A 13,541-nucleotide genomic window follows, 5' to 3' on the forward strand; every position below is an offset into this window, starting at 1 on the left:
GTCTCTAAACAGTTCCTTCCTAAACGGCCCCATTCCTGATCCAGTCATCTCTTACCACGGGAAACAGAGAAATCATTTATTTGCTTGCCGTCTTCGGCCTCTTACAGAGTCAAACATTCATCTGTCATCTATTTACTAAATGTTAGCAGAGCGTCTGCTGGGTCTTTAGTAATGAATTTGGGACCTTGGCGAATATAAAAGGAGGAGAGGGCACTGCTCTTATCCACAAATAGCTTAAAGTATCATTTGGGGGATACCGGATTCAAACACAAGCAGCATCTGGGCAATAAAAGAGGTACATGAAAATATTACACTTATTGTGCTCTGAGAACACGAAGTGAGGGGTCAGGCTTTTATTAAGGTTGTAACGTTACCAGGCAACAGTCTGATATTATCAGATACTTTTTTTTTAAGTTTTTATTTATTTACTCTGAGAGAGACAGATAGAGTGAGAGTGGGGGAGGGGCAGGGAGGGAGGGAGACAGAGAATCCCAAGCAGGCGTCACACTGTCAGGGCAGAGCCCGATGCGGGGCTCGAACGCACGAACCGTGACATCATGACCTGAGCCAAAATCCAGAGTAGGATGTTTAACCGACTGAGCCACCCAGGCACCCTTATCAGATACTTCTTAAATCTCTGTATTTACAATGATCTCCATGAAGCCCAGAGTACGGCCTTAAGGACGTGTAACCTAGCTTCTCTCCGGGGACTTTTGCCAAATAAAAACGTGAAGGCACTGAGTCCTTCCAGGAGCAATTCAGGAGAGGGAACTGACTGTAGACAAAACAAACAATAATGCAAAAGCACACACACAAAATCCTCTCGTTTGAAATCGGAGCGTCACAACCTGAAGGGAAAAAAGGAACTACCAGCTACTCTTATAAAAGAAAATTTCAATTACAAGCAGGAATTAAAACTCAATTGGTAAGAAAGCCTCTTTTAGCAACCACGAGGAAATACAAGAAAGCTGTCTAGAGGGACAATTTTCCCTTGAATTCAGCGGGATGACCACTAATGATACATAATTGCCTTGGGAGCTACGGTCAATATATTGAATGGAACACTGGTTCATGATGAAATGATAATAGGCTGGGGGGGGGGCAACGGTAACAGCCAATAAAGGTTTAATAAAATCCCATAAAAAAAGACATGCTTTTTCTATTACTATAATACTTAAACTCCCCCACGAAAAAGAGGATTATTGTTTCTGAACATCTAGCTGCTAACTTTCAAGAACAAGGTCAAATCTTAACTTCTAAGAGAAAATGTCTGACTGGCGTAAACGTACTACTAGTTGGCTTTGACTTTTCCCTGATGCTCTAACAAATGTTTGAGAATGTCGTGTGGCCACTTGGTGGGGTGACTCCATATGCTAATTTATAACCTATGAAACAGTCATCGATTCATTAAGAGATTAAGTGTTGGCAACAGAAAAAGGAAGGGTCATTATGCTTATAAAAGTGAAATGGGAACGCGGTAAACAATTTGTGAAGTAATTAACTAATGTGCCAGAAATGAGCAACTTGCTGCAGAGATTTGCCAGGTTTTTCCACAGGGGGCCCTGCTTTCATATGAGGTTTGAGATCCCTCAGGTGGAGGAGTGCTGAGCCGTATGAAAAGTAGGATCTGACTACTAACAAATGCTATTTATTCGGGGTATCAGTGGGTTGAATATCTCATACTCTCATGACACGTTTCACACCGATCTTAATATGCCTTTACCTTTATACAAATGATGTCGATGTCTTGGTAGAATTTCCTGGATGACTGCATTTTGGACTTGATGAAGTCTATGTAATGTCAGCTAAGAAAATCATTATCGTTAAAGGGACTGCTCAAACAAATCGGGTAACTGACACCTACACTTAAGGATTGGTTACACATAGAAAAAGGCTAGACTGTCCATTTGCAAAGCCTCTCAAAGACTGCTTAAGTCACCATTCCACGATGCGTAACAATACTTCAGGTAGTGTTAATAATAACACTCAATTAAGCACTGGTGGTTAAAGCAAAGTAAAAATCCAAACCGACTAAGTGTCCATCTTCTTTGAGCATACTTTTTAATGTCAGCTTTAGCCAGCACAAAACCCACCACAGCACCAATCAAATCGCATCACTGTTCCAAGTTTTAAACTCAGGCAGTCCACACTTACTGTGACAAATATGGCAAGCACCCCCCCGCCCCCCGCCAAAATGGGAGAGCAACCACATAAAAAGACTACTGCATACACGCTTCTACATTTACCAAAAACAAAAACAAAAACCCTTTGTCGAATATTCTGACAGAAAATGCTACGTAAAACAATAGGAAAACCTGCCCTTCAGGGAGAGTATCAAACGATTTAAAACCTGCTTGCACAGCTACTTGTACGAATATAAGCGCAAATGGGATAAAAAAAAAAGGCCATGACAGTAAACTTATTTGAAAATACGTGCCATCACGGGGCCCCTGGGTGGCTCAGTCGGTGAGGCGTCCGACTTCAGCTCGGGTCATGATCTCACGGTTCATGGGTTCGAGCCCCGCGTCGGGCTCTGTGCTGACAGCTCGGAGCCTGGAGCCCGCTTCGGATTCTGTGTCCCCCTCTCTCTCTGCCCCTCCCCTGCTCAAGCTCTGTCTCGCCCTCTCGAAAAATGAATCAATATTTAAAAAAGAGAAAATACGTGTCATCACATAATCTCCTCTACGGACTGAGTTTCGGAAATCTTGGGGCACATCTTCACCACGAAGGTGGGGGCGGGGATTAGGAAGCTCCTGGGCCACCGGCTCCCATGCTGCTGAACCCTGAGGGTAGAACCTAGCATTTAGAGGTGACTCAGAACTTCAGAGTACCGGTAACGCTGTGGAGGAAACCGCATCTCATTTTCATGTTAGCTCCCTAAACCTGCCAAGACTGATGTGCCCCGAATGCCGGGGGGGCGGGAAGGAGGGGAGGTCTGAACCCAATCTAGTCCAGAAGTGGTCCAAGCACATCTGGAATTCTTACATCTCTTTACTATTATTATCCCGCCCCTGTCTACTTGCTCCTTTGGCATGTTTTGATGGCACACGGCCACCAAAACAACACTACCATCCGGCAGCTTGTGAAACCACAGCCTGTGTGTGTCCACACCCGGGGCGGGGGAGCCCCAAGAGGCGAAGCCCTTACCTCTCCGAAAGCAAGAACTGTCAGTGGTGCGTGCAAATGGATGAACATCACCAGAATGTATTCTAGATCCTGAAAAACAAACACAGCCACAACAAAAACCCTCCCTCGATGTCGAAGCTCCGCGAGTCTCACTAAGGCTCCAGAGGTTCCAAATCTGGAGAGAAGGTGGACCCAGAGAGATCCCAAGCCACGTAAGATGAAATGCTGCACTGCACGCCCTCCGTGTGAACAGGAGTCAGAGCGAGGCATGAACTGAGCAAAACCGCCTATCCCCGTTTCTGGTGAGCTCTACTCTCGAGGTTAATTACTGGCTTAAATAAAGTCTCATGCCCAGACCAGAGACACTAGCAGTTAAAGCATTTCCTGAGCCTATTATGTGAAATTTAAAAACTGTTAGATTCAAATTCCCTTGTGGCACACGGATGCTTTGACTTATTGACAGCCGTACTGGGAGCAGGAACTTTTCGTTTGAGCCAATAATTCTAGTTGGGAATAGAGGAATGCAAGGAAAACGCGAGGAGTTCGCTAGATGGCCTCCCTTCTTGGGAAGGATATTAGGAGTGCAGACGTAGTAAACAGCGTTAACAAATCCACCTAATTTTATCCACCTAACGTCTCTGGTGTGGACTACCTAGGTAGCCACCCATCTCATCAAAGAGAAGTAACACGAGTAACAGGGACCTCAGAGGAAAAGCAGACGGTAGAGTCCAAACCTCACCCCCTTTCCTCAGCAGTCGTGAAAAGTCCCTGACGGCAAATGATAATTCCGTTCTGGAGAAATAAATACTTTGCACTCCTCAAAGTCGTAGGTGTTAATGTACCTTGCGTATCATGGCCCTAAGAAGTAGGTATCTGGGTCTGCGGGTCAGCACCGTTCCTCTTTGCTACGACTACTACTGCGGCATGAAATTGAAGAAAACTGGAAGGCGAGACTTCCCGGCGGCATTGTCCAAACGTGGGAGGTGGACTCTGGCATACCTTAAAGCTAGAACCCGCTTGTGTTATGCAAGCGGAGTCGCACGCTTACAAGACTTTTAAAGCACTTTGCCTTCCATCATTTCTTGATGTAACTGAAAACCACTTCGCCGCCGTATTCGATTTTGCCATCCCAGGACATACAAACATGGTCTTAATGGGATCTGCTCAAGAGTGTGGTGCTCACCTTCTGATATACGTTGTTCAACGCAACTGGTACATTTCCATAAGGAGGCACCCTCCTCAACCCACCCCCATCCCCAAGGACATTCAAATTGTTTCCCTATATGGCATTTTCTTACAGTGAGTTCTGGACTAAAAATAGCATCACCAGCCTGCAGAAGTTGGGGAGGAACAGTTTATGCCAATCCTTCCCGTGGTAGATCAACTGTTAACAATCAGGGCTCCGAACGCATGACGAAAGACTGCAAACTCCAGCCATCCTAACGGATCAGTGCGATCACTGTCTGGGGTGCCTAGTACCTTGCGGATGGATGTTCCGCAGAGATCTGGCAATTGATTGGTTGACAAAGCTCCTAGACTATCTCCCGCCTCCGGTTCTCTGGGAGTTGACACGTGTGACTGGGCTGAGACCAAGAGTGCTGGGGTCGGGGGTGGGGGTGGGGGGGGTTCAGGAGATCTCTGCTTTAAACGTTATGATATAGTAAAGAAGCTCTCAGCGTCCAGATCTTCTATAGGCTCTCCCTCAACTTCTTCAGTGCAAAGAGGCTCTTTCATTAGCCCTGGTTTTGCAGATAAATACTTGCTACGACATTCCTGAGAACCCTTTACCCAGACAAACAAGCAAAACACTTTTGTTGTTGTAGCCTTGCTGATTTTGTGGCCAGATTATAGCAACGGATTTGTCACGCACAGGCTTTTTTGTTATATAGTGCTTGATATACGTAATGGAGTTTTTACCAGTTGGAATCTCTTGTCCGAAGGCTGTCACTGTCATTTTCTGGTGTCTCGTCAATTATGAAAGTATTACACGATGATTCATATCCTCCCCCACCCCCGCAGCCGCTAAGCTTTTTTCATCCTCCGTATTATCGCTAAGTTGTTAATACCTTGGGGTCGTTATTTACGTTTGATTTTTCCAACTATCTGTAATGATTGTTTTTCCTTGGGTAAAAACGGACATCATCTCTAAGTTCGGCTACGCCTGTTATACGCTGAGCCAGAATTCCTCTCCACATCTGGGGCCCTTATGGAAGGGGGCGTTCAATATCATGGCTGCTGGCTGTCTGCAAAATCCGTCCAAGGAATCAACTGACTTTCCCAGCAGCTTCCGGGACTGTCAAAAGCAGTTAGCATCAGAGTATCTGATGAATAACTTAATCAGAATTTTAGCACAGACGTGTTACCTATTCACGCATTCAGCCTGGGTAAAACATATTAAATGCATTAGTCAGGGGCTTGCCAGTTATTAACCTTGGTTCCAGCTATTATAACCATCAGAGGAATGCTTTCATTTAAAGTTTCTCTATTGGGAAGTCGCGGCTGCCTTCAAATTTTTTTTCTTGTGTGTCAGTAATTCACTTTCTTATGTAATCTGGAAATGTTAACACTTGAGCGGATCCATGAAGGTTATATAATTGGGCGCTTTAACTTACTTTAAATATTTAAGAGGCCTGGCACAAATAATATGATTTGTCTTTTTTTTTTAATTATTATACACGTTTATTAATCAGTTTAATAAATACTTGCCCAAAAGGTAATTTTTGGGAGACACTGCTCTCTAAGTGGGGGTGGAGAAAAATCACAGCTACTACTTAACGAGTATAGAGTTTGGTAGGTAAACTATTTTAAGACACGGCTTTCGGGGAAAGGGCAATAAGAAAAAAGGCCTCGATGGGCTGTTTTCTCTATCAGATTGTGGATTCAAATTACATAAATAAGAAGGGAGGGACTAACAGCATTGTCTGCACCAAGACATGAGACTCACTAGATACTTACACAAAATGTAGCTAAGAGATCTCATCTGCTCTGTTCTATAAAGCTAGTAAGCATTACCAAATATGTTGCTAGGGCAATCTCCAAAGGTATTACATGTTCAGCGTAGGATATATATTTAAAACAGATTTATTCTGGGAATTCCAAAATAACTAGTCCCATAATAGCAACAGAGTAACGAACAGAAGACTGGTTTCTTCCATTTGTCTTTGTATATGCGTGCTGTGTTTGCGCACATTACGTGCACGCGTGCACGCGCATGCAAGAATTGCCCCCCTACATCTGGCTTCATTTGCGAAAATTCTTCTTCCTTGTTCTTGCCAATTATTTTATTCTTTAGTTCCAAGAGACTGGCTTTTTTCCTACAAACGTGAATTTAGCTTCTGACTTAAAGCCATGAGACGCTCTTTGAAATAGGTGCCCCATGACCTCTCATTTGAATGTTTTTTCAACTTGGCCTCAAAAACAGAATACGGGGCCAATCTTGCTCTATTTGGCTCCAACTTCGATTGTCTCTTTGATTTCTGAGAAAGTGCCATCCTCGGTCATTCTTCCACCTAAGAAACTATACCTTCACCCTGAGTAATTTGCCAGTTTGGGCTATGTTTTCACGGAGACCATACGGAGAAGGCACTTGACTGTGAGGTTACAAACAACCAGATTTATCTAATTTCGTAGTCAAACACTGCCAAGCTATATTTTCTCTCACATTTGAATGAAACTTCCATGAAATGGAAAGGGAGCTAAACGTGAAATAATCTGGGACTTGGGAAATGTATTTTGGGTTTGGAAATTATGCTGATTCACTGGTATTCTGAAGGAATCTCGAAGTGAATACAGCTCCTTCAGCATATTTTTCAATACAATAATTATAATGACTTCTACCTCAATAGCACCGACACTGGAAGCCTCTTTAAAACATAAAATCGATCTCCTTGAGCTGGCGGGGCCATTCACTAACAAATAAAATGTGCCTGTCTTCTCTGCTTTTCTTTCTGTAAAATAATTTCATTTTCTTCCTAGTCCATTCTTCGTGATGTCACTCAGAAATATGTTTGTGTGTGTATAATTGCCCTTGCCATTCCCTTCGTCTGAAACGGAAATGCCCATCAAAAATGTTCAATTCCATAGCCACTTGAAACAAAAAGTCTGTCAGATGCAGGCACCGAAATTGAGAAGCTAAGTTTTCACAGTCAACCCTTTCCTAGTTTTATGTGCAATGAATCAAATTCAACAATTTGCGAATTCACTGAAGTATACAGAGAAGCTAAAGCTATAATTAGATGTTAGAATTTGTGTCTACTGCTTTTGTAGGGTTATTATATATATGATGGCTACTGGCTATATGCAAAATCCATCCCAGAAATCAATTTTGATTTAATAATGATCATGTTCTTCTATATTGGATATGAGAGTGCTGATATTTATTTTAAATCTATTTCCTTTTATAACCGAGTCAATCCCACTTCCCTCAACAGCTGTAATGTTTAAACCACTGCCCTCCATCTAATTCTAATTAAATTTATAAGCCTCTATGACAATAACCCTAGAAGTTAAATTGTGTGAACTTGCTGATATGCAGATTTAACATAACTGGAACATTTTTATAAGTTACAGATGTTTGCTAAGAGGACCTTCATCACACTGAATTGATCAATGAGTTCATCTAAACTTTAACATCCTTTCTATATAAGAATATGGGCTACACCTGAGAAGTCGTAGCACTGAAAATTAGGCCTTAAATTGTGGCATCAGAGAAACAAAGCAAATCTGCACAAGCGTACTGAGCATCTGAGGCCTTTTTAACATAAACCAACCCCCGCCCCCCACAGCCTGAAGTTAAAACACGTGTCAGAACTGATTTTAATTCACCCAGACAATATAAACTAACCTTCCAGTAAATAATGGTATTTAAGCCCAGGGACTAGGATGCTAAACCCAGAAAATCCTTTGCTGCTGGATCCTCTTTTTTTATGTTTCCTCGCTTTGGGAAAAACATGTTCATTTTTCTCTACCTCAGTTTAGCCAGTGGTAAACTTAGATGGCATGCCTAAGAATCAATGGTCATTTCTCAAATTTTTGATGAATTATCTTATTTTTCTACAGAGGTTTGGGATTCCTAAAAATATAATGTCAAAAACTGGGCTAACTTTCAGGAGCAGGCTATTTACTCCATGCCTTTCCCAATGGATTGTTTACTGTTGCAAAAGAAAAAAAAAAATAATAGCAAGAACTATATGGTTGGAAAATCAGGCAACATCTTGACCGGACCATCAACATGAACATCTGGGATGGGAGAAGAAACTTGGTGAATTTAAGGTACGCGGAAAGAATCCAGCAGAGAAGGGAAATCTGTCCTCATACTTCAGATTCCAAGACTGGGCCCCTGACCCTCAGAGAGACCTGCTTTTGGATCTCGTGTCTCATTTGCTGTGGCACTCCCAGGACCCCAGGACAGGGCAGTAAAATCACTCCTGTAAGTCCTCTCTAGAAATACACGGACGGAAAAGGTTTACTCGTCAAAGGATTTCTACTTGCGTCCACACGTTAGCAACCCCGACCCCAACGACACCTCAAGCGACAACCAAGCGCTCTGGAAATGGAAAACTAGCATGGACGAGAGGTAAGGAATCAGGCAGGTAAAAAGGCTGCTACGGGGTTCTGAAATATTCCAAAATCAAAACAAAAGGCTTTGGGTTTAGCTTTGACTTTGTGTTATCCCGTCTCTAATATCTGTTCTTACTCCTCTGTTAAAATAGATGCTAGGACATTAATGATACTTTCATTTAAGACTCTTGATTTTCTGTAGTTAATGTTTATTTCAACCGGCTCTGCAATATGGATTACAAACAGATTTATGCTATTAAATATTTATGCTATGAAGTTTTGAGGAACTCTCAAAAGCTTGCGTACAACTCATTATTATTGGCAAAGAAAAACCAAAGGTATGAACAAAGTTTTCTATGCACAATGAATAATGATTTCCTTATAGTTGCGGAAAGACTTCGTTCTATCATCGACAAAAGTAAATATGTTATGAAATAATGGCTAATTATGATTCTCTGTGCCACAGATGGTTTCTCCCTGCCACTTGAGCCTACATCAAGTCTGTCCCCCGTGGCAACAAGAAAAAAAAAGGAGGGGGGAGGGCACAGTGCAAGAATCCCGAGATTAATCATGGAAAACAAATGACTATCTCTGAACCAATAACGACGTGGCAGTATTGTTTCTTCATTTGGTGGACCGAAGGGGTGGGGGGAGAAACAGTAAAAATGTAGAAGTGAATTTCAAAGAAATTGAGGGATGTCCAAGCAGAAATGCGAAAGAAGATAGAAAAGAGGAAGGAAGACACGGCTTCCAAGGATCAGCATCTTCCTTCACCTCAAGAAACAGTCCTTCCGAAAGGTGAAGTCAATCTGCTTGTAAGAGCAGAAGACGACGACCAGCGTCAGAAATTTCAAACCAATAAAGGGCAAAGGGCACAGGAGTTCACGGTTTCTGACTTCATGGCGGGGGTGGGGGTGGTTCTCAGCAATCCTTTTTCTCGGCCCCAGATCGGCGGTTTTCAACCCAGGCTACCGGCTAGCATCAGAAGGCGATTCTGATAGGTAGCTAAGTTGAGAACCGCCGTCTGAACTAGGCGTCAGCAAACTTTTTTCGGTAAAGGGTAAGACAGCAAATAACGGAGGCTTCGCGGGGCCCTGAGGGCTCTGTTGCAACTGTTCAACTCTGCGGGTTCCGGCACAAAAGCAGTCGCAGACAAGAAGTAAATGAATGGGGTGGGGCTGTGTTCCGATGAAACTTATTTGCCAAAACGGGTGATGGGCTAGATTTGGCCCTCGAGCTGCAATTCACCCGGCCCTGGTCGGCCGGCTAACCCTTTCCCAAACAGCTCTTCCAAATTTCCACGGACGCCACCCCAATGCCTCTGATTTTCAGCAGGGGACCTCTCGGCCTACTTCACGGGAAAAATACAGGTCTTTCGGCTGGAAATCGCTCTACTTTCTACAAGAAAGTAGACTTGGTACGCCTGCAGACTTGGTACGCCTAGGTCTCCATCTGTCCTCATCCCGGCCTCGTATCGCAGAAGCAGCATCCCTCTTCTCGAGGTGAATCTCAACACTCCATTCCATCAGTCTCCCCAACTCTTGTCCTCAACTCAAGTCCCCTCTTAGCTTTTGTAATACCATGATTATCTGCCACAATGAGTTCCTTCTCTGCTGCTGGCCACTTACGTGATGGTATTCCCTAATATTATTTGACAAACCCTCTTTTCTTCTTATGCTACACATTCTCTCAACTATTCTCGTGGCATCAACCACCACCTACGTGTGAGAACGCCCACGTTTTTATCTCTAGCTCACATCTTTCTCAGACTCTACGTTCAGATTTTCAAGGATCTATAGCGATCTATACCCTGGTATCTTCCTCCCAGTTCTGCCTTTTCCTTTGGTCGCCATCTTGGTTAACAGCTTCACCATCAAACCAGTTGCCAAAGGTAGAATTCTCCCTTCCCCCCCGGGGCCCCTGATAACCCACCATTGTGCAAGTTTTAAAAAGCATCTCTACCTGAAGCTACTTTACTTTTGACCGTATGTGGTGGTCGCGCTTTCCCTCCAAATCCAGATGATTCTGCCTCTAAAACAGCTCATGAAGAGTGCATGTCCTTTTAGACAGTGCAGATGGCTTAAGGCAGACCCTTGTCATGCCTCACCAAGATTATTTTCGATAATGTCCCAATAGGTTAAAAAATAACTTTTTTGATGTCTATTTATTTTTGAGACGATGCAAGAGACAGAGTGCAAGCAGCGGAGGGGCAGACAGAGGGAGGGAGACACAGAATCCGAAGCGGGCTCCAGGCTCCGAGCTGTCAGCCCAGAGCCCGACGTGGGGTTCGAACTCACGAGCCGTGAGATCATGACCTGAGCGGAAGTAGGACACTTAACCGACTGAGCCACCCAGGCGCCCCTGGGCACCATACTTTAAATGATGATGAAATGGAGCGCTGAGGTTGGTAGTCAACGTGCTAAAGGGAGTCCACACCATACTCCATGAGGAGCAATGAGAAGAACTGGGCAACTTATCCTGGAGAAGATTCAGATTCTTTCCTGGAGCAGAGGAGTTAGATCTCTTTCCCTGTACGAACTCCAGGATTATCAATCAGACAGCTTTCCTCCTTGACGAAAGCATAGATTCTTTTCCTTAATAGGAAATGCTTAACTTAAGGTTGCTTTGCCTTAATGGGAAATCCATACAGAGTGTCTCACATTTTGCTCTCAGCTTGCCCATCATGGAAAGGAAGCCCATGGATCTACAAGGCTGATTTTCCTCCCGGGAAGTCTTCTTTAGAAAGGAGCTCATGTTGGCATTTACCGATCTGCTAAAATAACGGTCAATCTGAATGCTAGGCTATGCATTTTTGACCTCAGTTCCCTAAATGTAATACTGAATGCCCTGATTTTCTTGAGTGGAGGGACCTGACATATTACCTAACGTACATGACTTTGTCTTTAACTTACATGTTATTTCCAAAATTAAAAAAAAAAAAAAAGCAATTAACTGCTGCAAGATTTTTAAAAAATTCACCCTTCTGGATTCTTGACCAGTCATTATTGCCTAATAATTCTTTCCTACACCATCTGGTATTTACCTTCTCAAAAGTACGCCTCGGATATATTCCATTTCCTTCCCATGCCTGCACAGTAGTTTCAGAAAACAGTCATTTATTTTATTAACGACCTACCTTGGTATCTGGCCCTGTCGAGGTAGTCTGTGGATCTAAACGAGGTTAATTAAAATCCTTCTTTATTAAATTCTCTTACCTTAACGCACAAATCTGAAAAACAAATCCCCTTTCCTATCGTTTGCAGGAATAGCAGTCAGTGTATTAACTAGTGACACACGTCATGAATAGTACAATAAATCCGAGTTTATCATTTGTAAAAATAATAACACCCCTGCACTTATCAAACACGACAGCTGAAATGGCCTGACAGGAATGCTGATAGCGACCAGGGTTGGAGGATTATTATGCCACAATAGAATAATATTCTGTTGTAATATGAAACAAACTACCCGGTTTGCCAAATGAACGGGTCCTTTGTGGTCTTACTTGTCTCTCACCTCTTTCCCGTCTTGGCCTCTGAAAACACAGGGTTATGACACGGTCTCCACCACATCTCCCAACAGCCTTTCTACACGCCTGGCTTTGCAATAAATCCAGGGAATGGCCGAGAGCAAAAAAGTACCACTTTGGTGCTTAGAGGAATACATTTCTCTAATCGTGCGGATAGCCTCCTTCGAGGCTATCTAGTGGGAGGTTGGGCAAGCAATTTTCTCCATTTTCAACATCCTAGCCTTTTCTTAAAACACAGGAAATTCAAAACGAAGACTACAGAGAATTCACGTATTAAGTGGTCTCCTACGACCTGTAACTCGACCTACTGATAAGACGGAAATCCTAACCCTGGTAACTGCACCACCTCTGCCTATATCTACACGTTAAACGTTTTTAAAAAGCTTAATTCGGCCTCATATTCCTAAGCTGAAGTCTTGTCTGCATTATTTACACATTTCTTGGGAACAGCAGGTATTTGTACACACAGAGAGGCCGAAACGTGCTTAATGGAAAAACAGACAACAGATGTGCCCCCAACTGAACTTCAGATAAGAGAGCAACTTCCAGAACTGTCCTGTATGTCCTAGAATTAACTGGAGGAAGAGCTCGCCTTGAGTTCTTTAGGGTGAAGCTGGATCAATAGATGTTGAACTGACTTACAGAAATGGCTTTGCTCCCCGCAGGTGCAACGCAAGACAGCCAGCCAGAGCGTTCTATTATACGCCACATAAAATAATAACTCAGGCGTCATCATGTGTGAAAACGTTTCGTGGATCTCTGATGTTAACCCAACATTGTTAGCTGCAAATAGTTAACTAGCAATAGACAGAATTTTCACAGGAAGTTCATCTGTCCTTTCAAAGGAGACATTTCCATCAAGAACATTCTTCCTCATATCCCAGAAATCTGCAATGGTTACACATATGTAGCATATTTTAGTTCACATCAGATGAAAACAAGAATAGTCCAAACACGAACACAGTGAAAGTCCTACCGAGGTGTACAGGTATCCCTCGCTGTTCATTGCCAAATACAGCTTAGTTTGAACTCCTTGAATAGCCACCACTCGAAGACCCACAGGGATGAGGTTAAACAGAGCTGAAATAAACAAAGAATGTGAAAACAAGGTCATCATTCGGAATTCCATAGCTTTTCAAGGTTTCCAGCAGGTCTGGCCCTCTAACAGTAACGGGTGCTTGGTAAAAATAGACAGACATATACATTTACCCACAGATAGGGCCTTTAGTATTCTACCCTTGATTTCTGGTGGCAGTCACACAACTGGGACCATAGCTACATATTCTCAAATACCCTGGGGAAACTGGAAGACAATTCTATGGTTTGT

General features: G+C 43.2%; 1 protein-coding gene across 2 annotated transcripts in view; it reads right to left on the reverse strand.

Annotated features, from left to right (window-relative positions):
* Positions 1 to 13,541, reverse strand: part of FGF13 (fibroblast growth factor 13) — a 445,977-nt gene that overhangs the window by 44,335 nt on the left and 388,101 nt on the right. For both annotated transcript variants that reach the window (XM_049644371.1, XM_049644372.1), the window contains one exon: positions 13,191 to 13,294. In XM_049644371.1, the coding sequence (XP_049500328.1) occupies positions 13,191 to 13,294 (104 nt within the window). The remainder of the gene's footprint in view (positions 1 to 13,190; positions 13,295 to 13,541) is intronic.

Source organism: Panthera uncia, chromosome X (assembly GCF_023721935.1).
Source record: "Panthera uncia isolate 11264 chromosome X, Puncia_PCG_1.0, whole genome shotgun sequence".
NCBI lineage: Eukaryota > Metazoa > Chordata > Mammalia > Carnivora > Felidae > Panthera > Panthera uncia.